The sequence below is a fragment of the Motacilla alba genome, chromosome 2 (assembly GCF_015832195.1).
Source record: "Motacilla alba alba isolate MOTALB_02 chromosome 2, Motacilla_alba_V1.0_pri, whole genome shotgun sequence".
Taxonomy (NCBI): Eukaryota; Metazoa; Chordata; class Aves; order Passeriformes; family Motacillidae; genus Motacilla; species Motacilla alba.
In genome coordinates, this window is record NC_052017.1 from 23456707 (window position 1) to 23482875 (window position 26169).

Here is a 26169-nt window from a genome sequence, read left to right on the forward strand (position 1 = left end):
TCTCAAAGTAAACATCGCTTTGAATTTGACTGCAGTGTTCTTGCTTGTTCTTGGGAGTGGTGGAACTCCTTGGTTGACACTGAAGTACTTACACTGTGAGAACTAACACTTAAGCACCTCAGAACAGTCCAGTCACATGCAGTCTTGGTTACTGTACAACCATAATTGTCACACTGTTTAAATAAACATCTTCCTCTCTTGCTGTTGTTTAAGTAATGTATTACTTGGCCTGGTTTTTTTTGTAGTGTTTAATGCATTTTTTCTTCCGTTTTTTAGGAACAACTGGACGTAGCGCTTTCCAAAATATGCAAGAATTTTGATATCAATCATTATACAAAGGTTCAGCAGGCTTATAGGCTGCTTGGAAAAACACAGGTTAGTACTTACCTTCTGAGGAAGTTACAAAGAATAGTCATGTCACAGCATGAAGCTTTGAATACTGTGATGGGAATTTATTTTCCTAGTTGTTATGGTTTAATCCCAGGTGGCAGCTAAGCCCCACACAGCTGCTCACTTTCTCCTCTTGGTGCGATGGCAAAGTCAGAGGGCAGCAAGGTGTTCAGTCGTCCCTAGGACAGCAGGACTCCATCATGTGTAACAGTGACTTGTGAAGACAAACTTCATCACTCCAAACATCCCCCTGTTCTTTCTTCTTGCCCCAGCTTTTATTACTAAGCATGACAACACATGTTATGGAATATCCCTTTAGTCAGTAGGGGTCAGCTGTCCTGGCTGTGTCTCCTCCCAACTCCTTGTGCACCCCCAGCCCACTCTGGAGGGTTGGGGTGAGAAGCACAAAAGACCTTGACCCTATGTAAGCCGTGCTCAGCAATGGCCAAAACATTCCTGATTTATCAACACTGTTTGCAGCACCAATCAAAAACGCAGCCCCATGCCCATACCCGGTGCTGTGAAGAAAATGAACTCAATGCCAGCCAAAACCAGCACACTAATGGTGATGGATCTTGCCAAGTATATGTATACAAAGGTTTTTATAATGCTCATATAATTTAAGAGTACTTGCTAAAGGTAAGCTGTGTGTTACTGCAACGTGTAGTTTTTTTGGACAGGTTATAAGAGTAACAGTTGCATATTTTAGCTCTGTTTATACTGCTGTTTGCACTATTCATTCTATTTGGTCATGTGAATACTATTTTTTACAGCTAGGTTTGTTTTTTCTGGGTTGTGCACTGCCTCTGCCTTGAGTATTTCCATTTTATATTGTACTGTTAACGTGACAACAATGGAACATGTGAGGAGATAGATTTTTGCAGTAAAGTACATCCCACGGCATGTCAAACACAAACTGTCAACATGTCCTGAAAGTTACATCTGTGTGTGCCTAGAGCACTTTCTGTGTATATAAGAGTAGACCTAGGTTCTCCCATAGGATGGAGTTCTCTTCTGTTTGGTGCACTGCCTTAGAGGCTTTGTATTGGTTTCTCTGAGAAGACAATTAATCAGTTTCCTTAAGAAGGTGTGAAGTATGAGAGCTAATTTCTAGGTCATGTGAAGTAAGGGGGATAAGGAGACATGAAAGCCTTGGAGGCATATTTTGTCAGTGATCAGTGCTCATAATACAGGCTGAGTGTGGTGGTGCCAGTGTAACAGGGATTGATTTACTTGGGGAAGAGATTCCCCCAGAAAGCTTTAGTTGCTAAAGCTCAAGTCAAAGCACAGGTCCCCTGGTGAAGACAGGACAAGAACCTCAATCATTTTTAATTATACTTGGCTTTTTAATGCTCTTTTCAGTTTTCAGGAGAATATCTGATATAAGATTGCTCTTCTTGTGTTTGTTTTAAATTTTTGTTTGTTTTGCTTCTTTCTAATTAGAACTATTCTAGTAAAGTTGGGTTCTTTTTTTTCTGGCTTGACTGTGAAACCAATGCAGCTCTGCAATAGGATAGAAATGGATTTATCTTCCCATACTTTGTTAATGTGCAGAACTATTGGAATGCCTAAAGACTGCAACTTAAAATCAGGAGAGAAGATTATTTAGACTTTTCATTTTTTTTACTGCACTGTATTCAGTTTCTTATTTACTGAACAAAATAGATACAATGCATTCACTGTATGTCAAGTACATGACATGTTGAGAAAGGCAGATATTTGTTGGAGAGAAATGAAGTTTCTGAGAAAACAAAAGTCTTATTTGTTGCTGCATGGTTTTGTTCCATTATATAGTGATTTGGTTTTGGTATTGTTTTATTACTAGTAAAGTATATATTTTGATCTTGTCCTGAAAATAATTTTGTTGCATTTTTATTCAAATCTCTCCCTTATTGACCTCTTCTCAGGAAACAAAATGTCGAGGAACTTCAGTGTCTTCAGTACTTTTCATTATTTAATTTGTCATTCTGTTATCTTCAGCTCATTCAAGTTAGGACTAGCTATAGGAGATGGGCTGTTTTCAGTAGGATTTAAGCAGAATGTCTTCTTCATTTCTTGTGGAGTGATTGAGTTCTCAGCTCTTGTTGGTAACTAAAAATGTCAAATAGGAAGTAATAAAACTGAGCACTTTCAAATCTGCTGATTACATGTATGTGAAAACAGTGAGAAAATTAAGTTTCTGAAATGGAATAATGATACATACAATTTATTAAGAACAGGAACACTTGGGAAGCATCCTGACCTGAAACTCAGACATGATTATGGCAAAACTAGTATGTTACATAGTCCTTAGTCCTTAGTACATGTTACTTTTTCCTGGAAAAGGTATTTTTTTTATTTTAAAACAAATGTCTTTTTTTCCTACCAAAAAGAGGAGTTTTATAGGAAACTTATTCATATGATGCGCATGCCTTTCTGTAATGTTTAGTTGTAGTTTGGGTTCTTCACTCTGGCAAGTGGATGAAGACTCTGTGCTTTTAATTTTAATGATTGCAAAGGAAATATTTTTGATTTAGTTGGCAGTGTTTCCAGTGGGAGAGAGAGCATGGATCTCAACTAATTTATTTTTGACACATTATCAATGATTGGGAGGAGGGTAAATGAGTGAGTAAATTCTATAATTAGCTATATTATATTAATATTTACTAGTGACAGTGTACCAAAAAAAGGTATATTACAGAGGGAAGATGGCAGAGGAAACTGATTTTACTTGCAATACCTGAACTCTTATATGTGACCATATTGTAATATTAACAAGATCTGTGTCAGGTATTTTTGAGATAGAGATTGGAGGACATGCTTACAAGTGTTCAGTACTGAAAAAAATGTATGTTAAAAGATGATGGCGTATGACAAATTGAATTTTCTTGATTGGTTTTATGTTACTCTATTTCTTTCAGACAGCAATGGACCAGTTACATATGCACTTCACCCAAGCCATTCACAACACTGTATTTCAAGTAGTCCTTGGATATGTGGAGCTGTGTGCAGGAAACACAGACACCAAGTTCCAGAAGTTACAGTACAAAGACCTCTGTACAGTATGTAAATCTTGCATATATGTATTGTTTTAATCTGATTTTTTTCCAACCTAGTGTTGTAGGTGTACCTTTTGTCAGTAGGAACTCACTTGTTAACCCTGTAGCTACTCTAGTTTCTTAATACAGCTTATGACTATATGAGATATTTGTTACTCATAACTTAATGGTGATTTTGATTGCACTAAGTCTTAGCACCTTGGAGTTTTTGTGCACTCCATCTAACAAACAAAGACCAACATTTCCGAATGTGTGTGTCTTCAGTATGATATACTAGTTATTGGAATAACTGTTATCTTTGAACTTCATTCCAGTTCATTTAGGTAGTATTCACAATTTCTCTGATACTGCATTTCAGTAAGAATTCTTGTAAAGATTCTTATTTAATTGGTGTCTTCCCATTATTCCTGACTTTGTATCATTCACTTTTCATTCTCACATTTAATTTTGCACTTTTGATACCAGGATAAGGGACAGCTATAATATTGAGATGAGAAAGCCTGATGGTAGGCAGATCATGGGCTGGGAATATACATATATATTCCTCTATTGCAAATTTTAAGTGCAGTTTCTAGCATACTTTGTAATGTTTTTAGAATGAATGTAGCATTTTTTAATTCACTCTTTTAATTTTTTCACTTGGGATTTTATTGTTACACCCTGAGAAATTTTCTAAAAATTTAGTGATGGGGAAGAAGAATATGCGGTATTTTAGATGGTTCTAATGTTGAATTACAATTTGAAATTATGTTTCTATCTTGAATGTTCTTTGGGATGTTTGTTTCAGTCACAGAAGAAGCCCTCATCATACTTCATCAACTTAAGGACGCACCCCATCAGTTGCAATTTATTAAATTGAAATACAGTCACAAGGAGATTAAAGTTCATATTCTGATCCGTTTTCTGTTCTTTCACTTCTCTTTTCTCCTGGGATCATGTAGCTGCTGCTAGTAATCAGCACATCTGCATTGTGAACCATTTAATTTAAAGAGGTGCCTCTTTGACTTAAAAAGTTTACATTAGCTAAGAGCCTTCATATAAATAAAAGTGTGATAAGCAAAATAAATTTAGTGGGAATAATTGACTTAAGTATTCATGAATATAATGAGTAAGTTTTTGGATAGTTGGTATTTCCACTTCACTGAGATGAATTGTCGTTGCAGAAAGCCATCAAACCCTGATCTTTGTTCTCCACACTGCAGTCCTTTCATCTTTCTGCTATAAGCAGAGTGTGGTTTTAGTTTTGATTCTTAGTTTCTAATGAACTATTCTTCCAGGCTTTTCTTTTTTTAAAATTTTTTTGCCTTATAAGTAAGTCCTTCAGTTTATTTCTCATTCCTTGCTAATACTAATGATACTAAGCCCACTTATTTACACTTACAAACTACTACTGAACTGCTTCTAACCAGTTCTAAAATCCAGGTTGTGTGTTGCTGTTTATACTTGAGTGTGTGGAACGATTTTTCAGGTACTTGGAAATACCACATTTTGTAATACACAGAAAGAGGGTGGCTTTAACTGCATGGTTACAGAATTATTACCTCATTATTTCTGTTCGTCTTTACTTATGCAAAGTCTTAATGAAATGATGCTTAAGTTAACGTGACCCTGAAATAGCTGGCATTCAGTATAAATGAAGGTACTCAGATGTTGGGACTTTATTCTACTGTGAATATTGCTGCAATTGCATTGAAATTTACTTTTTAAATTTTTCATTATTATCTTGGCAACCATTAGATATTTAGGGACAGGCTGCAGATGGGAAATTTTGGTTTCTTACCATGCTGTTCAGTGTTGGTTGTTGCCTATTGTAATGCATTTGTGGAATCAGGGTGCTGAATAAGATGAGCTATCATAGCAATTCAATTTCTAACTTCCTGTAGAAAAAGCAACAAGTTTTCATCTCATGCATTCAGTTGTTGAGGAATAAATTGTTCAAGACTGAAATATGAGCCCTCTTTCTCTTTGTTTAGTTCAAATGAGAGCCCTCTTCAGGCTGCCTATGCTGTTAAGCCAGGATGCCCTTAACATGTAAAGGGTTATGGAGTACTCTAATTAAGCAAGGGAAGTCGTATAAAATTGAAGAATTCCTTTTAGGCAGTTATGCTGCTGTGTGTTTGTAAAAATCTGTCAAATTGAATTCATCTAGCTTATTTCCATTATACATGGGCAGTGGGGGACTGTAGTGGCTTTTTTCTTTGTTTTGTTTGTATCTTTTTTGGAAGTCAGATACTGATTATTATAATAATGTGAATCTTTTAAAAAAGAGTAATGTTTTCAGAAATTCTTAAGCCTTTATGAAAGTTAGTGCCTGTCTACTCTGAGTTATTGATTCATTGTTGAGTCTTTCTTTTCTTAGCAGTATGCCATGCTTTTACATGTTCTCTCTTTTAGAATATTTCTGGAGCAGGGCAAAGCTTTGCTGCTTCAGTCTCAAGTTTTGATTTTCTTTATTCTAGTATAAGTTCAAAGAAATTCAGTTGTTTCCTTAGTTTAAATTGAATTAGTTTGGTATTTAGTAAGTAATCCTTTCTTCATGTCCACCTGTAAGTCAGTATGTCTTCAAGTATAGTGGTTTGCACAAGAAAACTTTAGACTTTGGATATTAAAAGCCCTGAGATACAGTAAGAATTAAATTTCCTGATAAGTTAGTAGAGAAAATTGCTGAATCAGCAAGGTTTTTTTTTTTTTTTTTTAACGACTACTTTAAAGATCATTCAACCCAATGGGGTATTTGCCAGGAAGGCTTCTCTTTCAAGGACACGAAAGTCTGTGCCCTTGAGCTGACACACAGGGGTGGCTGCATCCTCTGATAGTGAGATAGCCTTACTTCTGTGTCTCTGTCACTGTAAAATAAATGTAAGAGATAGTTGACATACAGGCCAATTGAGAAAATGAAAGAGATGCTGACAAAAACACTTTGTACTTTTGGACAGCATTTGATTAGTTGACCAAAATCAGGAATCTGTCACTTGTTAACATACAATTGAAAATGAAACTGATGTATGTCAGCTCAGCTGTATGAATTTGAAGAGTTTCTTATGCTTTGTGTTGCTGCAGCAAAAAATGAGCACAATTTCGAAGTTTCTCAATGCTGTTTGTTGTTCTGTAGCACATTACATCAGACAGCTACATTCCATGCCTTGCTGATCTCTGCAAAGCCCTCTGGGAAGTCATGCTCAGTTACTACCGAACGATGCAGTGGCATGAGAACCATGACCAAGACGAGGCAGCAGTTGTGTCTTCTGGTAAGAAACCTCTGGAAACAAAACTTCTGATACTTGGAAATAACTGTTCTTGTGCTCAAGTTATTAATTTATGTGTTGGTATCTTTGTGGTCTTGACCCAGTGCCTTCAGCATCTTTGCTGATAGTGTGCAGTAAGGACTAAAGCACTCATTGGATTTTTTTTACTTTTGAGTATAAGATTAATTTTTTAATGAATATTTATATGTGCCAATCTTGAAGATATAAATGATTTTATTTTAAACAGTGCTTAGGGGAAATGTCCTTCCCCTATTGTGTGGAATCTTAAAAAAAGATAATAAAAATTAAGTTTTAGTAAAAAAAAAATATTTTGGATTACTGGAGCTGTTTTTTGAGTTGAAGCTATTACTTGAGTTGAAAATTTTTATAGCTGTATCAGATGTAAAATTCAGAGTTGAAATATTTGCTTTTGCAGTGTAGTGTGAAGAAAGATTCTAGAGTTTTGACTGAATTGCCCATTCTCAATAATATTTACATTTACAGTTTAAATAAATAGTTACATTTTCTTCTCTTGTGTCCATTTTGCTGTGGTTTTTGCAGATGTAAAATCAAGCAGGTACCATAAAGAACTTACTTCATGGAAAAATGGTCACAGCAGACTCCTAATTCAGCCACATATGCACTTACAAAACTAGTTCCCCTTAGAGTCAGTACTTGTGACATCCTTAGGCATGAAAACAATCTGCACTCTAAAGCATTCTACAGGAGCCATTAAGCCTAATAAAGTAATCTATACAGTCAGATGCATAATTTTAGACACATTGCTTTTAAATGCATGCCAGAGTATTTTGGTATGTTTACTACTAACCCTCTGTCACTCAGTTTTTAATTTTCTGGAGATTCGGCTTAGCTATAATGTACAGCTGAAATGTAGTGATCTACTGAATCGCTTTTTCAAATACCTCAGCAATGATCAAGCACACAGAAGGGAATTTTAGTAGTACAGTTTAATTTCAGAGGGACTGTAAATATCTACTGGTTGGTTTTTTAAACTCATTGCTTATTCTACAGTAATTATTGAAACTATACTGGGAATTCTCATTTCATACTTACTGATTTGATGGCTGTGATATATGGTAAAGTCAAAGAGTAAAATGCCTGTTAAATGAGCATGTATGTCAGAGGGAATCAGGGAGGCAGTTCAGGAGATTATGCTGAAGTTGTTCTTCAAATAAGCCCCACAGACTGGAGCAGTAGATGTACCACTATATCTGGCTTTTATGGTTTTGGAAACTCATGGCTGTCCCAGTATTGTCCCAGTTAATATCAGCACTCTTAGAAAGTACCTTAAATGTGTCAAGGGACTCTTGATCTTAGGGCACAAGTACAACTGTGGAAGTGAGAAGCTGCACTTGAAAGACATTATTTATAAAGCTCCTTATATTTCAGTAGTGAAACTTATACAAAAGAAGTCCTTGGAAAGGCAGAATTAAGTATATGTAGAACTTGTTTAATCAAACTGAAGATAAAATGAACTAAAATTTTCAACATAGCATGAAATGAGTTCTGTGTCATATTTAATGAGCTGCTACTTAGTCCATGGTTTTGTTGTTTGTATAGTAAACAGCAAATTGCTGTAATATGGGGTTTCATCCCTCAAAATGAACTACTTACTGGAAAATTTTCCATTACACTGTTTGTTGTGGTCAGAACATTGTTTATGTTTTTGGTAAAGAATCAAACAGAAAATGAGTTTTAAAGGGACCTGTGCAGATAATTATTGTCTTCCCTGCTCAAAGCAAAGTGGTCTTTGAAGTCACACTGGTTTGTGTGAGGGCTTGCCTGGTTCAGCACATAGCAGGAAATTTACTATGTTGATGTAATTTGCATGTATTAGTGAGACAGTGATTTAACAGAAGACCTGAAAGTGAGTGGTAAAATAATCACTATGGCATTTAAACTTCTGATTTCACATAGGTAATCCTAGGGGTAAAAGTTGGTTACAGCTCTAGTATCTGTAAAAGATTCAAAGAAAAGTGAGAAAAAAAAATGATATAGGATGTAAATTCAATTTCAACCATTTTAATTTTCAAAATGTTTCTTTTATAGTACTGTGTAAATTCTGTGCAAGACCTGCTTAGTATTCAAAGAGTGAAGCTAGAAGACAGAGATTGATTGAGTCCTTTTTTTTGCTTTCCTCTGCTATGCAAGGATTAAACAAAAACCTTTTGTTACGGCTGAAAGCTGCCTTTTTGAATTTTGAGAAATACTGAAAAACCTGAAGAATCACTGTATGTTAATCAGGCATCTAGAATAATAATTCCTGTGTGATTTTGATCCTTATTTTTATGTGTAGTTATGAATATATGTGTTCTCTGCCTGTTCCAAATTCCTCAATGCAAAATGTGTAAACCCTTGTGCAGTCCTTGATTTTCAAGGAAGTTTTCCTAAATTAATGTGTTTGCATGTGTGAAATTATCTGCAGTGCAGTTCCTTAAAAGACTGGAAACAAGACCTCTTAGCATGACTGGCCATAAACCAAGAACACTGGGAGACTGTCGGAGAGAGAATATTCCATTGATTTTTGTAGTGAATAATAACATCTATATTGCAGTGTCTGTCCAACCATTCCTTCGTGATTGTCAGTTTGGGAGTAAAGGGATTATGGTCTTAATCTAGAGAACAGGTCAAAGATACTGACTTGTTTAGCATTGTCTTCAGTATGCAGAAGTTCAAAAAAGAAACACAAAAAGAGTGTGCTCTGGCTAAGATTGCTGGTTTTGTTTCCTTGATAGTCCAGGAAAGATTAAATCCACTTATAAATTCATATAAATTCTGTTCATATAAAATAGATTCTTAGATTCTTTCTTTTTGTGTTTCATTTAATCTTCCATGGAAGATCAGGAAAATGAATTTTTCAGAATTATTACTTTTATAAGATGAGCATATTTAGGTACAGTTAGTAAATGATGATTTATCTAGGCAGTGGGTAATACTTGTTTTATGATTTTTCTTTCATAAGGAACATTTTTTTGTATGCCCTGCGAAGTAGATATAATATGGAATTAAGTTTAGGGCTTGTTTACACATAAAACATTTTGCACTCAAAATCATAAGATGATGATGCACATCATCTCATTTCGAGTTATTACGGTAGATTCTCAGTTAGCCTGCAAAAGCAATCTCAATGTCTTAACGGAGGAAAAAGTTGAACACAGATTTGCAGCCTTGAAAAATGAATATCGCTAATATAAACCCAAATTCCAGACTGTATTTTGTTATGTTTTTTAATTTTGAGGAGTTATTCAATTCACAGTACTGGAGCTTTTACATCCTAGCTAGTTATTGTGCTGGTTCTGTGTTCTTGAGTTCCAGCCTTGTGGGCACACTAACTCAACTAACTTGCCAGTAGTTCTTGGTAATGTTTCCATGTTCACTGCTGTAATCCCTAGCTTACAGACAAAGCTTTCTTAGTGTTAAAGTTCATAATTTAATAACATGTTCAAAAGTTTAGAGCAAAGTAGTTCTTCTGGAGTTTGCATAATCAATAAAACGGCAAGAGCTAGGGAAATGTAATTCTATGTAGGATAACTTTCAAAGCTTTTGGCAATACTTAAAATGCCTTTAACCTGAAGTTTCAGATGGCAACAATGTGATCGGAACTGAAGAGAACAGTTTTGACCGCAACTATGTAAAAAAGAAATTGGAGCATGGGCTTTCACGAATATGGCAGGTATGGGTTTTGAATTTTGTTTCCCTCTAAGTATTTACTCCCCCACTTCCACCTCTCCAGTATTAATTATGGTTATATTTATACTAATGTTCTTAAAGAAATGTCTCTAGATTTTTTTTTAAAGTGACTTTAAGTGACCATGGAAATATAATTTCTATGTGGTTGCAATGCAACTCAGTGGTTGCAATGCTTCCAAACTCGGTCAAGATATCAAAACATAGTAAGAATACTTTTAGTCTGATCCCATTTCTTTCAACCTGTGTGCTGTCACACAATCTATTTTCTTCTCCTGTGCTTTTCTCTGTATACTGCTTTATATTTCTCGTATAACCATAGCTCTGGAGAATCTGGAGCCTTGTGCACCTAGCTGGTTTCATGGTATTCCTAGTGTGATTGCTGGATCAGTTTGGTGTGCAGTGTCACCCAAAATGTGTAATGAAAAAACTGAGTTCTTTTTTTGCATTGACAATAAAGCATCTAGTATTGACTCTGTTTTATAGAGTGCTAAAGAAACTGATTGTAAAATTGTTTTAGAGAAATTACCCATGTTACAGAAAATGGACTTCTATTCTAAATTTCAAAAAAAAGAATTTTTAAGGCAAGCAGCCAACAAATGTTAATGAACCAGGCATCCAAACCTTCACTTTTTGTCTTCAGTGTATTAAGTATACAAAAACTTGTTTGTGTTTTGTAGGATGTTCAACTGAAAGTGAAAACATATCTTCTGGGAACAGATCTTTCTAACTTCAAATACGATGACTTCATATTTGTTCTTGATGTTATCAGCAGGTATGCTGGTGTGTTTGTAAGACCTTTAAGTACATGTCCACAAATGAACTCTGATAAGATATTGATTAAGGCTGATATTTGCATTTTGATGCCAATTTCATTCAAATGTGCTGATAGCTTGAAGAGCAATTCTTCTATATGTGACGGTTTATGAGGATGTATTTAGGAGAGATAGCATGAACTGCTTTGCTGTAAGTGTGATATGATTTCAATATTGTCTCCGTTTAACATATGGTATGTGCAGGTCTAGCAATATTTTTTCTAAGAGCTTTTAAGGGGAGTCTGAGTCAAGCAGAAAAATACTGTAGTACTGCCAACCTGTACAATATTATATCCTTCTGTTTTGGTAATAAAATGACAGATTGAGACTGAACTGACAGCTTGCCCTGTGTAACAGGCTCTCAAAAATACACTTATTTTGCTTATGGTCCTTTGTCTCTGTGTGTATGGCACACAGTGATAGGATTTGAAGGAAAATGAGACAAGGACTTTTGTGGAATGCAACCATAACATTGTAATGTAACATTGGTGCTCTGTGCTTGGATACATCTGGTCTGTGTTAAGATACATCTACACTCACAGTTGGAACAGCAGTATTAACAAATACATAAATATGTCTAAACTTTGTTTTATTACTTTAGGCTGATGCAGGTTGGAGAAGAATTTTGTGGCAGTAAGTCTGAAGTTTTGCAAGAATCTATCAGAAAACAAAGCGTTAACTATTTCAAAACATACCACAGGTGAGACTATTATATGTGCAGTAGATGACTAGTGACATTTCTTGTTGTTGGGTAAACAAATTGCTTTCCAAAGGAATTCCACTGCATAATGTTCCTGCATTGAGGTTGACTGTAGAGTGTATTTCCTGGTGAGAATAAGGCTCTGAGCCCTGGAGAAGGGGAGAGGATAGAGAAGCCTTCGCTTCCGTTGTGTTTGTGGAAAACTGTAGTTTTGCAGCAGGCAAATCAGATAAAGATGAACAACTTTTTAATGTAGAATTTCAGTAGTTTTTTAGGTTGCCTCTTGTCTCCTGGCATCCTGAGAAGGAATGCCTCCGAAGTCCATACTTTGTAGCAAAATTGTGTCTTCTTTTTCTATGCTATTGCTTAAGAAGACTCATCATGTATGATCATGAAGTGTTTTTTCAATATGCAGTTCTGTCTTGAATCAAGTAACATATTTAGAATTGAGTCCATCCTTTTGAGTCATGTCTTCACGGCTGGTTTGTTGGCAGGATGTAATTACATTTCATTGAGCTTTATTGTCATATCACATGAGGCCAGTCATATGTTGCCATGGACAGGCGAACTCTGGACTCAGATATTAAAAATGGTTATAACAGCATAAAGACATATCTTTCTGTTTGTTTGTTTTAGTTGTCTTGATTTTAGAAATGTTTTGGTTTGAGGGATTGACAACTTTTTAATTCTAGTTGTCTAGCATTATGTTTTTTCTGGGTGTAATAACTAGGAAGATATGAGAAGAAATACAGCCTTCCATGTTCCAGGAAATGCTTACTTTCCTAGTCTTGATCTGTTGTCCTCTTGTTTGGGAGCTGTCATACGGCTAATACATCCAGAGCCATTTGAAAAGTCTGAGACTTTCTGCCTGAAGTCCATGAAGTATGAAAATTAGGGCAGGAGAACATGAAACAGTGCCTAAATTCAGAAGATGAGAATGTGGTTTGGAATTTCTTCCAGGTTTGGTAGTTTGTAGTGAGGAATTCTTTCTTGTCATTTGATGAAGACCTCAGTTCCAGTTGTCTGAAAAACCTGAGCCTTAATCAGATCCACATTATCTCTTGTCAGGAGATGCCACCTATTTTTATTTCTTGAAATTTTTCTGAACCCTAGACAGAATTTCATGATCTGGTTTTGGTCTACCTTTTACTACACTGACTTATCACATAGTGCCCTGTAGGGTTAAGTAAATATAATTTTGACTGTTACAGTTCTGTGTATGTTTAACAGTTTAAGTAATCATAGGCTAATTTTCTGAATTATCTTTGAGTAAAATACAGGTTAAGGAACACTGCTGGAATATGTATAGAAATAGTAATTTTTTGTAATAACTTGTGTTTTTTAAGGGAATGTAATTCTCGTGAAAATAAAATCAAATATTTATTGACATTAATTAAATTATATTAAACCTTTTAATACTTTCTATGTGTTTTATGCTGCATGGGTATTGTGAAGATTAATTGGCTGATGTTTTCATTCTCAGAAGGAAAAACATAAAAACGCTGTCTCACAGCTATATCCCCTAGGTTTTTTTTATATAAAGCTCTAAGAATCTTGCCTTTTCAGATCAAGCTGATGTGGTTTTCAGTTCTCTTGGGTTTTTAATTGGAGGGTGGGAAAGAAAAGCAGTAGTGCTTTTAAGGATTCATTAGTACATGAAAGCTACACAGAGCTGAAATGCTTAGAGTCCAGGAGTAATCAGTTCTTTGTGTAGTTTGACATATGTGGCCTCCTGGGCAGTGTGGTGTCATGGAGAACTGCCAACATAGAGAAAATATTGAAAGGAATTGGCTGTGTGATTCAAAAAACATAGAAGAGAACGTAGTACTAGAGCATACAGGAAGCCTTTTTTGAGTGCAAGTTGATTGTTCTGATAAATTAGAATGGGCTTTTGGCAAAGAGCATTAATAAGATGATTTTTGAAATGCAATTTGCTTTTTGTACTGATACACTTGTAAAAAGGTGTGTCTGATCACTTAAACTTTTCAGATAATGAATGCATTAGGTCTTCATGCATTCCCCTTTCTAGACACATTTGCTTGTGAAAATTAAAAGCATTTGTTAAAGTACTCTGTCAGAGCCTTGGTTTCATGTTTAAAATGCTATAAAACCTGCTGTGTGGTTTTTAAATGGTTGCTTTTCTATGACTCTTTTGCTTCAGTCTCCCTTACAAAGACTTTTAATCTCTAATGCTGGTTTTCACAGCATCTTTCTCTGTTTTTTCTGCTGGCTGTACTGTGAGAAGATCTGCAAGCTATGGGTACTCAATGCCCTGAAAATAGCACTTAAAGTCTATTTGTATTTAACTTGGGAATTTAAATTAACACAGCAAACTGTAGTCACAATTCAACACATTGCTTATCTCATTGTGGCAAGCAAATTTTAATTTTAGTGGTGGTTGTAGTTCATTATTGAAGTTGTGGTATTCCTAGCCTATTTTATTGCCTAATTAGAAATCCAGTGCATAATTTACCAACTGTTACTTGTTAAACAAAGCAATATGCCCTATATTAAGAGGAAAAGATAGAGCAATGTGATCCCAAAAAGCATTCATTGCTGTCTTTTCCTATATGTTCCATTTACAAATGTAAATGGCAAATTCTTTCTCTTTATCAAAGATGTTTCTGCTTACGACAGCGTGGAGGCTTTTCTAGTGTTTAAAAACAACAGAAGAAATGCAGAGATGTGATGGCTTGATTACTTTTCCATATTACTATATTGATACCAAAGTAAAACTAAGCTATGAAGAAAATTAGAGACTAATAGCCATTTAAGTTTTTTCTTTGAAAGGTTGAGATGTCTGTAGAATATGATTTCTTTCCACTTCAGTGTGTTTGAAAGAAGCACCTGTCTTATGTGGGCTCTCAGAAGCTGTTGTGCTGTTAGTGGAGTGTTTGTATATATTATATTGCTTTCTACAGTTTACAGAGGAAAAAGATCCAGTATTTTTGGATAATTGTAGGTGTCCCTCTATTATTTGTAATGGTTTTGACTAAAAAAATTAGTTTAACAAATTTTGGAGATAGTCTCAAAGAATATCTTTCTCCATAGATGTCATAAAAAATACACTGTTTTGGTAGGCATAGCTTTTGGTGGTTTGTTGGTTAGAAGAATTGCTTAAATACTTGTTTTAAAGTGTAACTTTTTGTACAGTTTTAGAAGGAGTTTTTCACTGCTGAAATGAAGTAATTGCCAGCGTTGTGATTTACTCTTTCTGCCAATTAAGAGTATTCATTTGTGTTTCAGAACCCGTCTTGAAGAACTAAGAATGTTTTTGGAGAATGAGACCTGGGAACTTTGTCCTGTTAAATCAAGCTTTAGTATTTTGCAGCTTCATGTACGTTCTATGGATAAAATATACAAATGTATTAATACTTCAATAACTAAGAGTTGTGGTGTTCCAAGAAGTAGTAAGATCCATTAACTACTGTACAAATGCTTTTAGTGGCTTCTAAAAGCTCCTCAGTTTTACTTCATGATATTAGAAACTTAGGAGTCAAATCGTTTTGAAAGAGTAGTGTTTCTGTTTCAGGCAGACAGAGGTTTTTATGGAAGATGCTAGAGTTGTAAGCATAATGTTGGCCTTTAATTTTCCTGTTTTAATGTACCGTTAATAAGTCTGTTTTTAATTTCTAAGTTATTTATCTGACAGTAAGATGCTAAAACTTGAGTGCCTGAAAGTAGTTGCATGAGCACTCACTAGCTTGTACCAACTTGGCATCTGTTTCTGGAAACATAGGTCATAACGCCTCATTTGGACAGGAAAAAAAATACTCTTCTGTGGTGAAGTCCAACTGAAAGCAAGTAATTACTGTACTCACCTTCTAATCATCTGAAGTGATTTTTTTGATTTTTAGCATGTGGTGGATGAAATTAACTTGTTTTGCCAAATAAAACATGGTGGCTGTGATTAAAGCTGTAACTGAAGTTCAGAAATGTTTTACCACAGCAATGTTAAGCAAGATCATTTTGCAACCTCCGTGGAGTTAACTGTAGAAGTAAGCAATAGGCTATGGGGTCACTAAAAGTATGGAGGGAAGGGGAGGGAGGACCCTCAGCAGCATCCAGCAGCAAAATAAATAATATTTTTAATAAAGAAATGGGATTATAAATCCATACATACTGCTCATGGGACTGGAGCAGCAGAAAATGGCAGAAAGTTACTGATTTGTTTAAGCAAAGAGAAATCTAACATTGTAGTCCTTTTAGCTGCATGTGTTTTAATCTTTGAACCTTTAGTTAAATGAAAATGTACATTTTACCATTATGAATATCCATAGATAGAATTTAATAGGTAAAAATAGTGTGTCATCTGAGATAAGTTGTGTTTTGTTAGGAAAAAAAAGTAAAAAAATCATGCCTTTTGGATCCTGCTTGGTCCATACACTTGCAAAAGTTTTTGTACTCACCCATTGATCAGAAACTGCATTGGGTTTGAGAAGTAAAAAATCTTGACAACTTTTTAAAAATAAAATATCAACAAGAAAATTTCAGCTTTAGTAAACTACTAGGTAACTTGGGTAAAGGAAAACTGCATTTTGGGATAGAATTTAAGTATTTTTTTATCTCCTTATTTCTGTGAAATGAAAACCACAATTAGTTTTCACCTAGTTTTGGACAGTAAATGCCTTCAGAATGCAGATGTATTGCTTGTTGTAGGAGAAAACTTCTAAAAGTACAAAGACAAGCAGCATAAGGTTGTCACTTTCAAGGTTAACTTGAGCCAGCGTGAAAAACATGTTTAAATAAGCAGCACACTTTGGCTAAAAGTTAATTGTCCACAAGTTTGTTGTTATCCTTTGTTTTTATGGAACTGCAGTCATAATAATATTGAAAATTCCTGATGAAAACGTAATTTATTTCTGTTGGTAGGAATTTAAATTCATGGAGCAGTCACGCTCCCCATCCGTGTCACCGAGTAAGCAGCCCGCCTCTGCAGTCTCATCGACGGTGACGCTGTTTGAGCAGTTCTGCGCCGGAGGAAACCCCTTCGAAATTCAGGCTGACAGCAAAGATGATGAGACAGAAGACGTCTTAGCTTCCAATGGGGTATGGAGTGTTTCAGGGAAAAAAAAGCAAAAAAGAAAAAAGCAAATAGTGCTCTCAGTAAATGATGATTTATTTTGTGAGGCAATGATGCTAAAGTGTCTTAGTACAAGAATCTGTTGCCTGCAGTACTGTGCTGCTTTGCTTTTAAAAGTGCCAGAAAGCCAGGCATCCTGTTTAAAGTTCAGTTTGTTTTGTACTGGATCAGTACTTTTTTCCCACTGGAGTCAGGCATTCCTGAAGGTTAGCAAGATGTGTTCCACCTAAATTAATATTTTTCTAGGGGTTTAAGTCAGCTTTCTTTGTGGAATTTTATCATTTTAGGACTTGCTTTCCGGCTTCATAGGAAAGAATCATTGTGGGTTGCTCCTTTTGTTGTATCTGTTCACTCCTATGTGATTTGCCGTGGATTTTCTGATGTTTGTTACATAATTTTTAGTTGTAATTGAAATGCTCAGGACACTCTCTTTATTGTGGGTTCTTCTATAAAGCTGAACAATAACTGTGTGGGTTTTTTTTTCAGAAGCCTGTCAAAATGTATCAGTGATCAAATGTGTTTCAATGTAAAACTTTGTACTGTTCTCTTAAATGCTGCATTATCATGCTTTTGTTTAAGCTTTTGTTATTGTTTATCCCTTTCATGAATGATGTTTTCTTGGGCTTAACTTGTGCTACTGAGGCTGGATAACATCCCAAGAACAAAAATGAATAATGGCTGCTTAGTGATTTCAAACTCCTCTGATACCTTGCGGGTTGCTGCTAGTGAATGAGAGCCTACATTGTTCCCATATGTTTTGTTTAGTGACTTGTAAGCAGCATACTTACATTTGTAGAAGGCTAAAATTGTCTTAATTTCTTGGCTATGGATAGGTTGAGGTGGTTTTATTTCTCTCTGCCCATTTGCATGAGATGTGAAAACTCTGTATGCAAGTTAGGACACACCTTCTTTGGTCTTTCCATTTGTAACAGTTTATCCTTCAGAATCTGTTTCTCCTAGCTCGAAGAAAAAATTAGAAGACATTTGTCATACTCTGTGCTAAGCTTTTGTGAGCATTAAATCATTTGATGAAAAACTAGATAGCAAATGCTGATGATGAACATGTTGGAGACACTGTTTTGTTGGCTTTTGCCAGCATGAAGTGTCACACTGCTGCCTTCTGTCAGTAAGACAGAATCACTGAACTGTTAGTGTTCGATGGGACCTCTGGCACAGAGACTGCAGGCTCATGACAGAAGTAGTGGTCCTGCAGGTCTTACTGGCACTATTTGAAACCTGCTTGAGTTACAAAACATAAGTGTCAAACAGACAGAAATTTGTCTCTCTGACTGGAGGCACAGGACAGGTTGATTAACTTGTCAGTAGGTGTAGAGGACATCTCCCAGGGCTGGTACTGGAACGAAGGTATTTTATGACTGAGGTGTTTACTCTACACATAGCTGCCCTACTTTCCCTTTCGACATTTTTAGTCTCCTCTCTGCATTTGAGGCAGGGTCACTGAGGTTCATGTTAATAGATCCTTTGGGATGGATTAGAGTGAAACAACACTGGATGATTGGTATTTATACATACATATAAATGGTGGCTTTATTTTAGAACAGTTTGGTTTTGGTGGAAATGACATATGTAGCCATTTTATCTAGCATGTTATTATCTACAGTAGTAGAACAATATAAAAGTATCAAGATATAACTTAAGGAAATATTCAAAGAAAAAAAGAAGGGAAGGGTAAGAGTAGATAATGGAAAGATAATACAACTCATGGATCCAACTGGGACTTGCTTTTTACAATTTCAGTGCCCATTGGTCAAAGTGATGGCCACAGTCTTGATCTGTTGGGGCTGGGGGAAACCACCAAACATGAAAGTTGACTGGTTTAATAGACATTCATGTTCAGGGGGGAGCAGCCAGGTATCTCCATTCTCCATTGGACAGGTGTTTTTGGCTGCTGCAACACTTTGGGTCATGTGCCATCCTCTGGTGGAAGGCTGCAGAAATGAGTCTGAGGGCATTTTGGGGGTCTTTGATGGTTTATGGCCCCTCCCAAATAATTTGACTGCTGTTTGACCTGGCTTAGTTGAGCCAATTATGCATTATCAGAAGGGGTGAATACCTTAAGGCTTATGTGATACCTCTTCATGGGGAGGACGTTGTCATGATAAACAGCATTATCTTGTCTCGCAGGATCTGTTTATTACTGACCCTTTTCCGTATCTGGGTCAAAAAATGGCTTGTTTCTATACAAAGGCTTGTTTTTGTGGTCAACCTGTGGTGGTGGGTGTGCATCTCCTCTGTCTTGTGGAGATCAGAGGTTTTGCCAGCACACAGTTGGCTGTGCAGACCTGGCCTCAGCAGAGCACCTGCTGCTCTTGCAAATTGCCGATTGCTTGGGCCATTAACCTTTAATGTTTCAATCTCACAACTGTCTGTTCCAAAGCGCTGACTCGGAAAGAACTCCTGTTTAAAATGTAGAAGGTACACCTATTTTTTAATTCTTTAAATAGAAAGATAAATAGCCTGCTTAAATAACACAGGATAAAATTTTTACTAAGGTTTTGTGTTTCAGTGACTGACCACTTAAGGTGGAGGCACATTTTAGCACTGAGAATTGGAGTTGTTGCAGATGGAGGTTGCAAAATTTTGTTTCCAGACAATATAGGCATGTTGCCAAATATAGAAAGAAGTAGCACGATAAGGACATAAACATTTAATTTACTTGTCAGTTTATCTGTAGGGTGTGAAAACCTGTCAGGATTTCTTTTGAGAATTTTAAAGTCTTTTTAAGTGCTTAGATGTTGCAAAATGGGGCCCCTGGACCCAATTAGCACAGCTCTGGATGTTGAGCTTTGGTGAGATGCTTTATGTCCCCTTTCTGGAATTTGTTAGAGTGTTCTGTTGTGATACATTTAACTTCCAGTATTGTAACACTCTTCAACTTAGTTGACTCTTACAGCTTCGTTTGGGTTGGTTTGAGTGGATTGCCTTAACACTTTACCTCATTATTGCTACCAGATACCTGAATTCATTTTAGCACTTCAAAACTTTACAGCAGACTGTGCATATTCAAAATAGATTTATAAGGTCTCTTCAGATTGAGGTCACTATTTAGTAATTGTTATTTAATGCATATTTTAAAATGCAAATGCATTTATCTCATAAATAGCTGTTCCAGATCAATAGTAGCATTAGATTGAGAGGACTTAATACAAATATTTTTCCATGTTAAAAAAAAATCTCAAAATCCCTCTTATTCTATGATGTTAAGACAGTTCATTAATGTCAACTGACAGATTCTTACATCAATATGAACTGTAGTTAAAAATCTGTGCTGAATTTATCATTTTACTGTCACTGGATTTTAATTGAATCAGCAGGTCATTTATTATATGTTAATGCATAATAAGTGGTGGTAATTCTCAATGCTGCTGTTCCAGTTAGTTAAGTTAGATAAACTGTGGTTCTTTTTGTCCTTAGTCAAGGCTGACCTCAGCTCATTTTTGAAATAAACTAAGCTGCTTTCTTTAAAACATTCCTTTGTCTGAAATGTTCATGATGCAGATATTTTGCCTGGGCATACTAATGGTCTGAACATTTCTTTTGAGTGTCTGATACTACATTCTTTTTTTTTTTTCCACCTGAGCTGGTTTTATTTTGAATTTGTTTGTACTCTAGGGTTCTTGCTTTTGTTCATAGTGCTTTCATAGTGCTAGCCTTGAAAACTCTCAGCAACTTGGGGCCAAGGCATATGTGACTGAAGAAATACATGCCCTAGTGTGTTTTGGCTGCCATTTCGTAAGGATTCTGGAACCAGAGTGTGTTACCTGTGTCACTATTGACTGTGTGGATAAAGTGGCTTCAGAGCAGTGTGTGCCTTAAGGAAAGGTGCTGCTCTTCAAGTGTGGGTGCATTCTGCATACCTGCAAGTTATTTTTTTGGTATTGGGTTATTTTCTTAATTAAATGTGTACAGCATAAAGAAGTATTTTTGTGAAGCAATGGTTTAGTTCTTCTTACAATAATAATTAACTATTATGCAGTGCCACGGTTTTTTTGTTTTTTTTTTTAACTGTCACTGTATGGATGAATTTTGAGGATTTATTACTGGTTTTTTTCAGATTATGAGAAAATAATAAAAGCTCAAATATGTGGGTACTTTATACATCAACTAGAAAGCAACACAACTTATTGGTAGCTGAAATGCAGATATTTACCTAATCAACATAATATAATTTGCCTGCTGCATTTTTAAAGAACATTGACAGCAGCCTTTCAACCAGCAAATTTATTTGTATCCCAATCAAGGTAAAAGCCAAAAAGTGATCAAAATGCAACATTAAATGAGTGGTAATATTATAGTAGTCAATTTATTTTTTTCTTCTTTTTTTAACAGTATGAATCAGATGAACAAGAAAAAAGTGCATATCAAGAGTATGATAGTGATAGTGATGTTCCTGAAGAGTTGAAAAGGGATTATGTGGATGAGCAGACAGGAGATGCCCCAATAAAAAGGTAAGTAGGTTGTGTGGGTCCTTGGTCTAATTCATATGCTTTTCATCTCAGTATTCTAATTAGTTCAGTTTCTGTAATCTACAACAGTGGAAAATAATAATCAAATAAACATTATGCTGCCTGCACAGTTAGAAGGCTCAGCATTTAGGTCTCCAGAGTGGGGAGGAACATTAAACCACTCATCATTATTGCAGAGAAAACCTGAAGAAAGGACAATTTGAATAAAGGATCTCTGAAGGAGGTAGTGGAAAGCTGTTTGGTAAGGACTAGATGTTAACTGAAGGTCCCTCTATAGCAGCTCTTGTGTATATATGTAATTTCTGTTGTGTCAAAAATTGGTTGTTTGCAGACAAATGCTTTGAGTTTTGGGCTTCTGCAGAACAGTAAACTTCTACAGAGTAAGAAAAAAAAAAAGATTATTCCATAGCTTGAAGACAGTACTTTTCAATTTTGAGTTCTCTTTTTCTTTAGTACACCTTAGATATATATAAGTGAATATACAGATTCTATTTTGATGTATATAAAAAAGTATTTTATTTATATATATTCATATAAAAAAGCCAACTTTGTGTCCTCTGAAAGGATCTGAAAACAAGTTTCTGTCTAGGACGCTGTACAACTTAGATGTACATTCAGACTTTGTGAAGCAGGCTAACATTTTCTTATGTAGGGTTTGCAGGACAACTAGAATGCCATCACTTGGATCAAAGCAGAGTAGCAGAGTGGTTACAAGAGAACTCTTTAGGATAAAATATTGTTAGAATGATGCTTTCTATAAGGTATACCATGTAAACTGCCTCCTTTCAAAGAAATGGTGGAGATATAGTTAAAAGTCATTTAATTGGAACAAACAAGAATTACTGTCCATGGGTTTGTGTTGTGAAATTGAAATTTTTGGAAGAATATAATTTTGAGGTATGGCTGCTGGCAGAGGGTTTCTCTCAAAGAAAATTAAAATGTGTCTAGTTGGATAAATGTCATTGAGTCCAACTTCCTGCCTCTTTCAGGACTAAAATTCATGAAAAAGTTAATGACTTTTTTAGTTTCACCTTTTTATTCTCTTTGTGAATTATGAATTTGATTGAGAGTGACTAAAATGACTGTTGGGGCAAGATAGAGGCCTGCAGAACTCCAGCAGTAGAATAAAAGTCAAAAATTACTTCTCTAGCACAATTCTGTGTAAATTAGATCAGACTTCTTTCTTAAATCTTAAATCCTAACCCTGTGGTGCTTTGGCATAAATAAAATTCTGCACTGGAAAACATACTGTCATGTGAAAGAAGTGGGGAGGAATAATACATTTTCTACTAAATTCCATTTGTATGTCTTTGAATATTTTCACATTTGCTGTATTTTGTTTTGGTTTTTTTAAAGTATTTCTCGAGAAACTCTGAGGAGCAGAAAGAGATCAGATTATAACCTCAATAAAGTGAATGCACCTATTCTAACCAACACTACACTGAATGTAATAAGGCTTGTTGGTATGTAGAATAATTGTTGTTTTTTTTATGTGTTTTTGATTTTTGTGCAAACTTATGGATTGTAGCAAATATGTTAAATGATATTTAAGGCCCTGAAAAATAAACTTAGTTGGGCTCTATTTCCACTCTTTGAAAATGTTAATAAAATAGGAATAAAGCACTAAACAAATTCTTTTGTTAAGTAGACAAATTTGCTTATATCTTGTGTGTTATTTTTACCTGGAAAATGAATCTGCATGCATATGTTGGTTTTAACTTATAATGGTAGTTCATTTGTCTGAAATATTGAATGTGTTAGAAGAGTGGATATAGCAAGCAAAAAGATTAATGCTCTGTGTTGCTGATGTATTTTATGAAATTATTTATTTTGAAGTAGAATAGTTGCAAAAGTAAGAGCTTTGTGACAAGGGTTTTTTTCCATTTCATTATTCAAATTCTCACTCTCAGAATAATAACTGTTTTTACTACATCGTAATCAAGTAGAAAAAAAGAGCTCTCTCATAGATCCTCGTCATCCCTAGGGAGTTTAGAGAATCTCTATCCCTGCAGATCACCAAAATGTGGCTGCTGAGCAGCCTTGTGTCTTTAGGCCTGCTCTGAGCAGGAGGTTGCCCTAGGCCACTTCTTGAGGGTTTTTATTGCCAAACTTTTCTATGAAAAAACTGGCCTCCAATTCTACATGTGCTGGGATTGATTTTTTGTGATCATGCCTTCTGTGTGATGATGTAGATAATTGTACAATAGCAATTTTCTGCTACTGACTTCTGTTTTATTTATAGAGAAGGGGAAGTAACTGCCTGAATGTATCTGAGTAGGCAGGAGAGAGAGGAATTCTGTATGTGTGGCATTAATGAGGTTTGCCTCCAAAGTTTCAAAATGATTGTTGCACTTCAGAGTAAGCCCTTTTAGAAAAGGTTACTCCACTACCTGGCTATAGCACCTTTTGCTGTCTTTGAGGACAGCTCATGAAAGTCAGGAATTAATTTTCTTAATATTTTTGGCAAGTTTTCTAAAACCTTTCTTTTCCTTAAGCATTTACTGTATAGACCTGAAATGAGAGTTCATTCTGTTGTGACTTTTCTGTGATCGATCTGTGACTTAGGTTGGAGAGATTTGGTTGCTCTTTCTGCTATAAGGTTTTGCTCTGAGAAAATTGAGGATTGAATATAGAAACCACTCATGCCACTTTCATGCAAACTCCAGCCTCTGTCCCTGCCATAAAACACTGCACCAGTTGCTGAAGCAGTAGTTCTTAGTTCTGGTTTTCCAATTTTACATAAGGAAAACTGTTTGAAGATTATGTGATAACCCCAAAATTAAACATGATTTTAAAAGCGCATATATATGCTTTTTTCTTCTTCTGAAATTATTATTAATTTTTAAGTTTTCTGCTGTTTGGGGTGTTTTGTATTGTTTTGGTAATGAGTGATAGTAGTGTTATTTAAAACATGAAATTGGAAAGGACCTCCTGTGGGAGGAAGATGTCATTTAGTACTGCCTGTAAATATGCTTGTTTTGAGCTCCAGCTTAAAAATATTTCTATTCCCAGCACTCATTCTAATAGGAATTCTATTTCAGAAGCCTTGTCAGCCTAAAGAATTAAAAAAAAAATACCCTCCTATTTTCTGCTGGCTTGATCTTATGACAAAAGAAATTTTGAGGTTTAACAGGTAATTTTGTTTTTCAATGCATACTGTTCTGCTGTTTTTACAGGAAGCGATTCTATTTCTTCTTAGTCTTTGATTTGCTAAACAGTGTGCCAAGATTTGTAGTGTCCTCAGTATTTGTCCACCAGAAACTTAAATTTTTTGCTCTTGTTGTAATCTTACCAAAATCATGCAGTATTTGGATGAGATCTTCCTGCATTGTCTAATTCTTATATCATTGCATCATGGTCCTAAGTTCCTTCCATTTTTGCACCTCTTTTGATTTCTTACAGCTTCCTTGTACTGGCAGTGTGTAATGGCCTTGTACAGCCAGCAGATCCTTCACTTGCACAGTTTTTTCCAAGAGACAAGCTACTAGCTTATAGTAGAAAGATGCATTTTTTAAAATTAATTGTCCCCTAAATGCATGAATTTATAATTTGTGCTACTGGATTTTATCCAGTTCTTATTACAACAATCATCAAGTACTCCTCTAGGTTATGTCAGTCCTTTTCTGTTTTGATGGTGCCTCTTTTTTTTTTTTTTTTTTTTTCTATTATCACTCTTATTTTTGCGCCAGAGTAATTCATGAAAATGTTAAAGAGATGGCCGATTGCTGGGAAGTCCATGGGTAGCTTTTTCAGTTACTTCCCTATTCAACATACTCTAGCTTCATTTTTTTACTGTGCAGTATTCTTATATTAATACTTCACCAAATCCTGGATAGATGAAATGTACTGTGTCCTTTGTGTAGAAGATCATGTACCTTAGTCTGGTACAGCTCACTTCTGTTAGATCCACTATTTATCTTAATTTTGCCTCCATATTTCTATTTCTGTCATTTCCATGGTTTCTTCAAAACAATCTGAAATTCTGCATCCTAAAAATTAAAACAGTGGATCAGCAGTTATTTGGATTACTATTTTTCCCTCTTTCATGTGTTTTTCTTCGCTGTTTTCCAGTCACAGTATTTTTCAGTCATAGATGAAGATGCAGATTTAAGTTGCCCACACAAGTAACAGAAATAATTGCCTTACTTTTTAGGAAAGTAGTAATGCCCGCTACTTTTAAGAAAGTAGTGCCCATTGTGTCATACTGAATGAGTATGACAGTGTTTGTTAACCATTTTGAAGTATTTCTATGTGCTGTATGCTTTGTATGGAGGGTAGATGAATTTAAAAAAAGAAGTTTAATATTTATAAACTACATAAATGAGTTGCTAATGTATAATTGAAGTAGGAGTGGCTACAATTTTGTTTGAATTTCAAGTGAAGAGTTCAATTTATCAGATTTTTCTCACATTAACTAAGGTGATTAGTTCTCTTTCTAGTATAAAGTAGCCATTAGACTCATTTATAAGGTTAATTTTTCCTATCAAGCCATTGCATGTTGACTTAAAATGTAAAGGAAGAATAAGCCTGTGTTAAATTTGTGTGGAATAGTTTGACTAAGCACTATATATCAACAAGAATAATTAATGATTGTAAATAGTGATTCAGTGATCTCTTAATTAATATCATTCTGACCTAAGAAATAGTTTGGTGGGTATTTCTTAAATTGATGGGTTTTAATGCTTTTTTAGCCTTATTTTTGC

At 35.3% G+C, this 26169-nt stretch overlaps 1 protein-coding gene across 2 annotated transcripts in view; it reads left to right on the plus strand.

The window, feature by feature from the left end:
* Positions 1 to 26169, plus strand: part of VPS50 (VPS50 subunit of EARP/GARPII complex) — an 81715-nt gene that overhangs the window by 26384 nt on the left and 29162 nt on the right. For both annotated transcript variants that reach the window (XM_038127226.1, XM_038127227.1), the window contains exons 11-20: positions 277 to 375; positions 3291 to 3431; positions 6541 to 6676; positions 10270 to 10367; positions 11062 to 11156; positions 11798 to 11896; positions 15143 to 15233; positions 16769 to 16945; positions 21330 to 21448; positions 22823 to 22929. In XM_038127226.1, the coding sequence (XP_037983154.1) occupies positions 277 to 375; positions 3291 to 3431; positions 6541 to 6676; positions 10270 to 10367; positions 11062 to 11156; positions 11798 to 11896; positions 15143 to 15233; positions 16769 to 16945; positions 21330 to 21448; positions 22823 to 22929 (1162 nt within the window). The remainder of the gene's footprint in view (positions 1 to 276; positions 376 to 3290; positions 3432 to 6540; positions 6677 to 10269; positions 10368 to 11061; positions 11157 to 11797; positions 11897 to 15142; positions 15234 to 16768; positions 16946 to 21329; positions 21449 to 22822; positions 22930 to 26169) is intronic.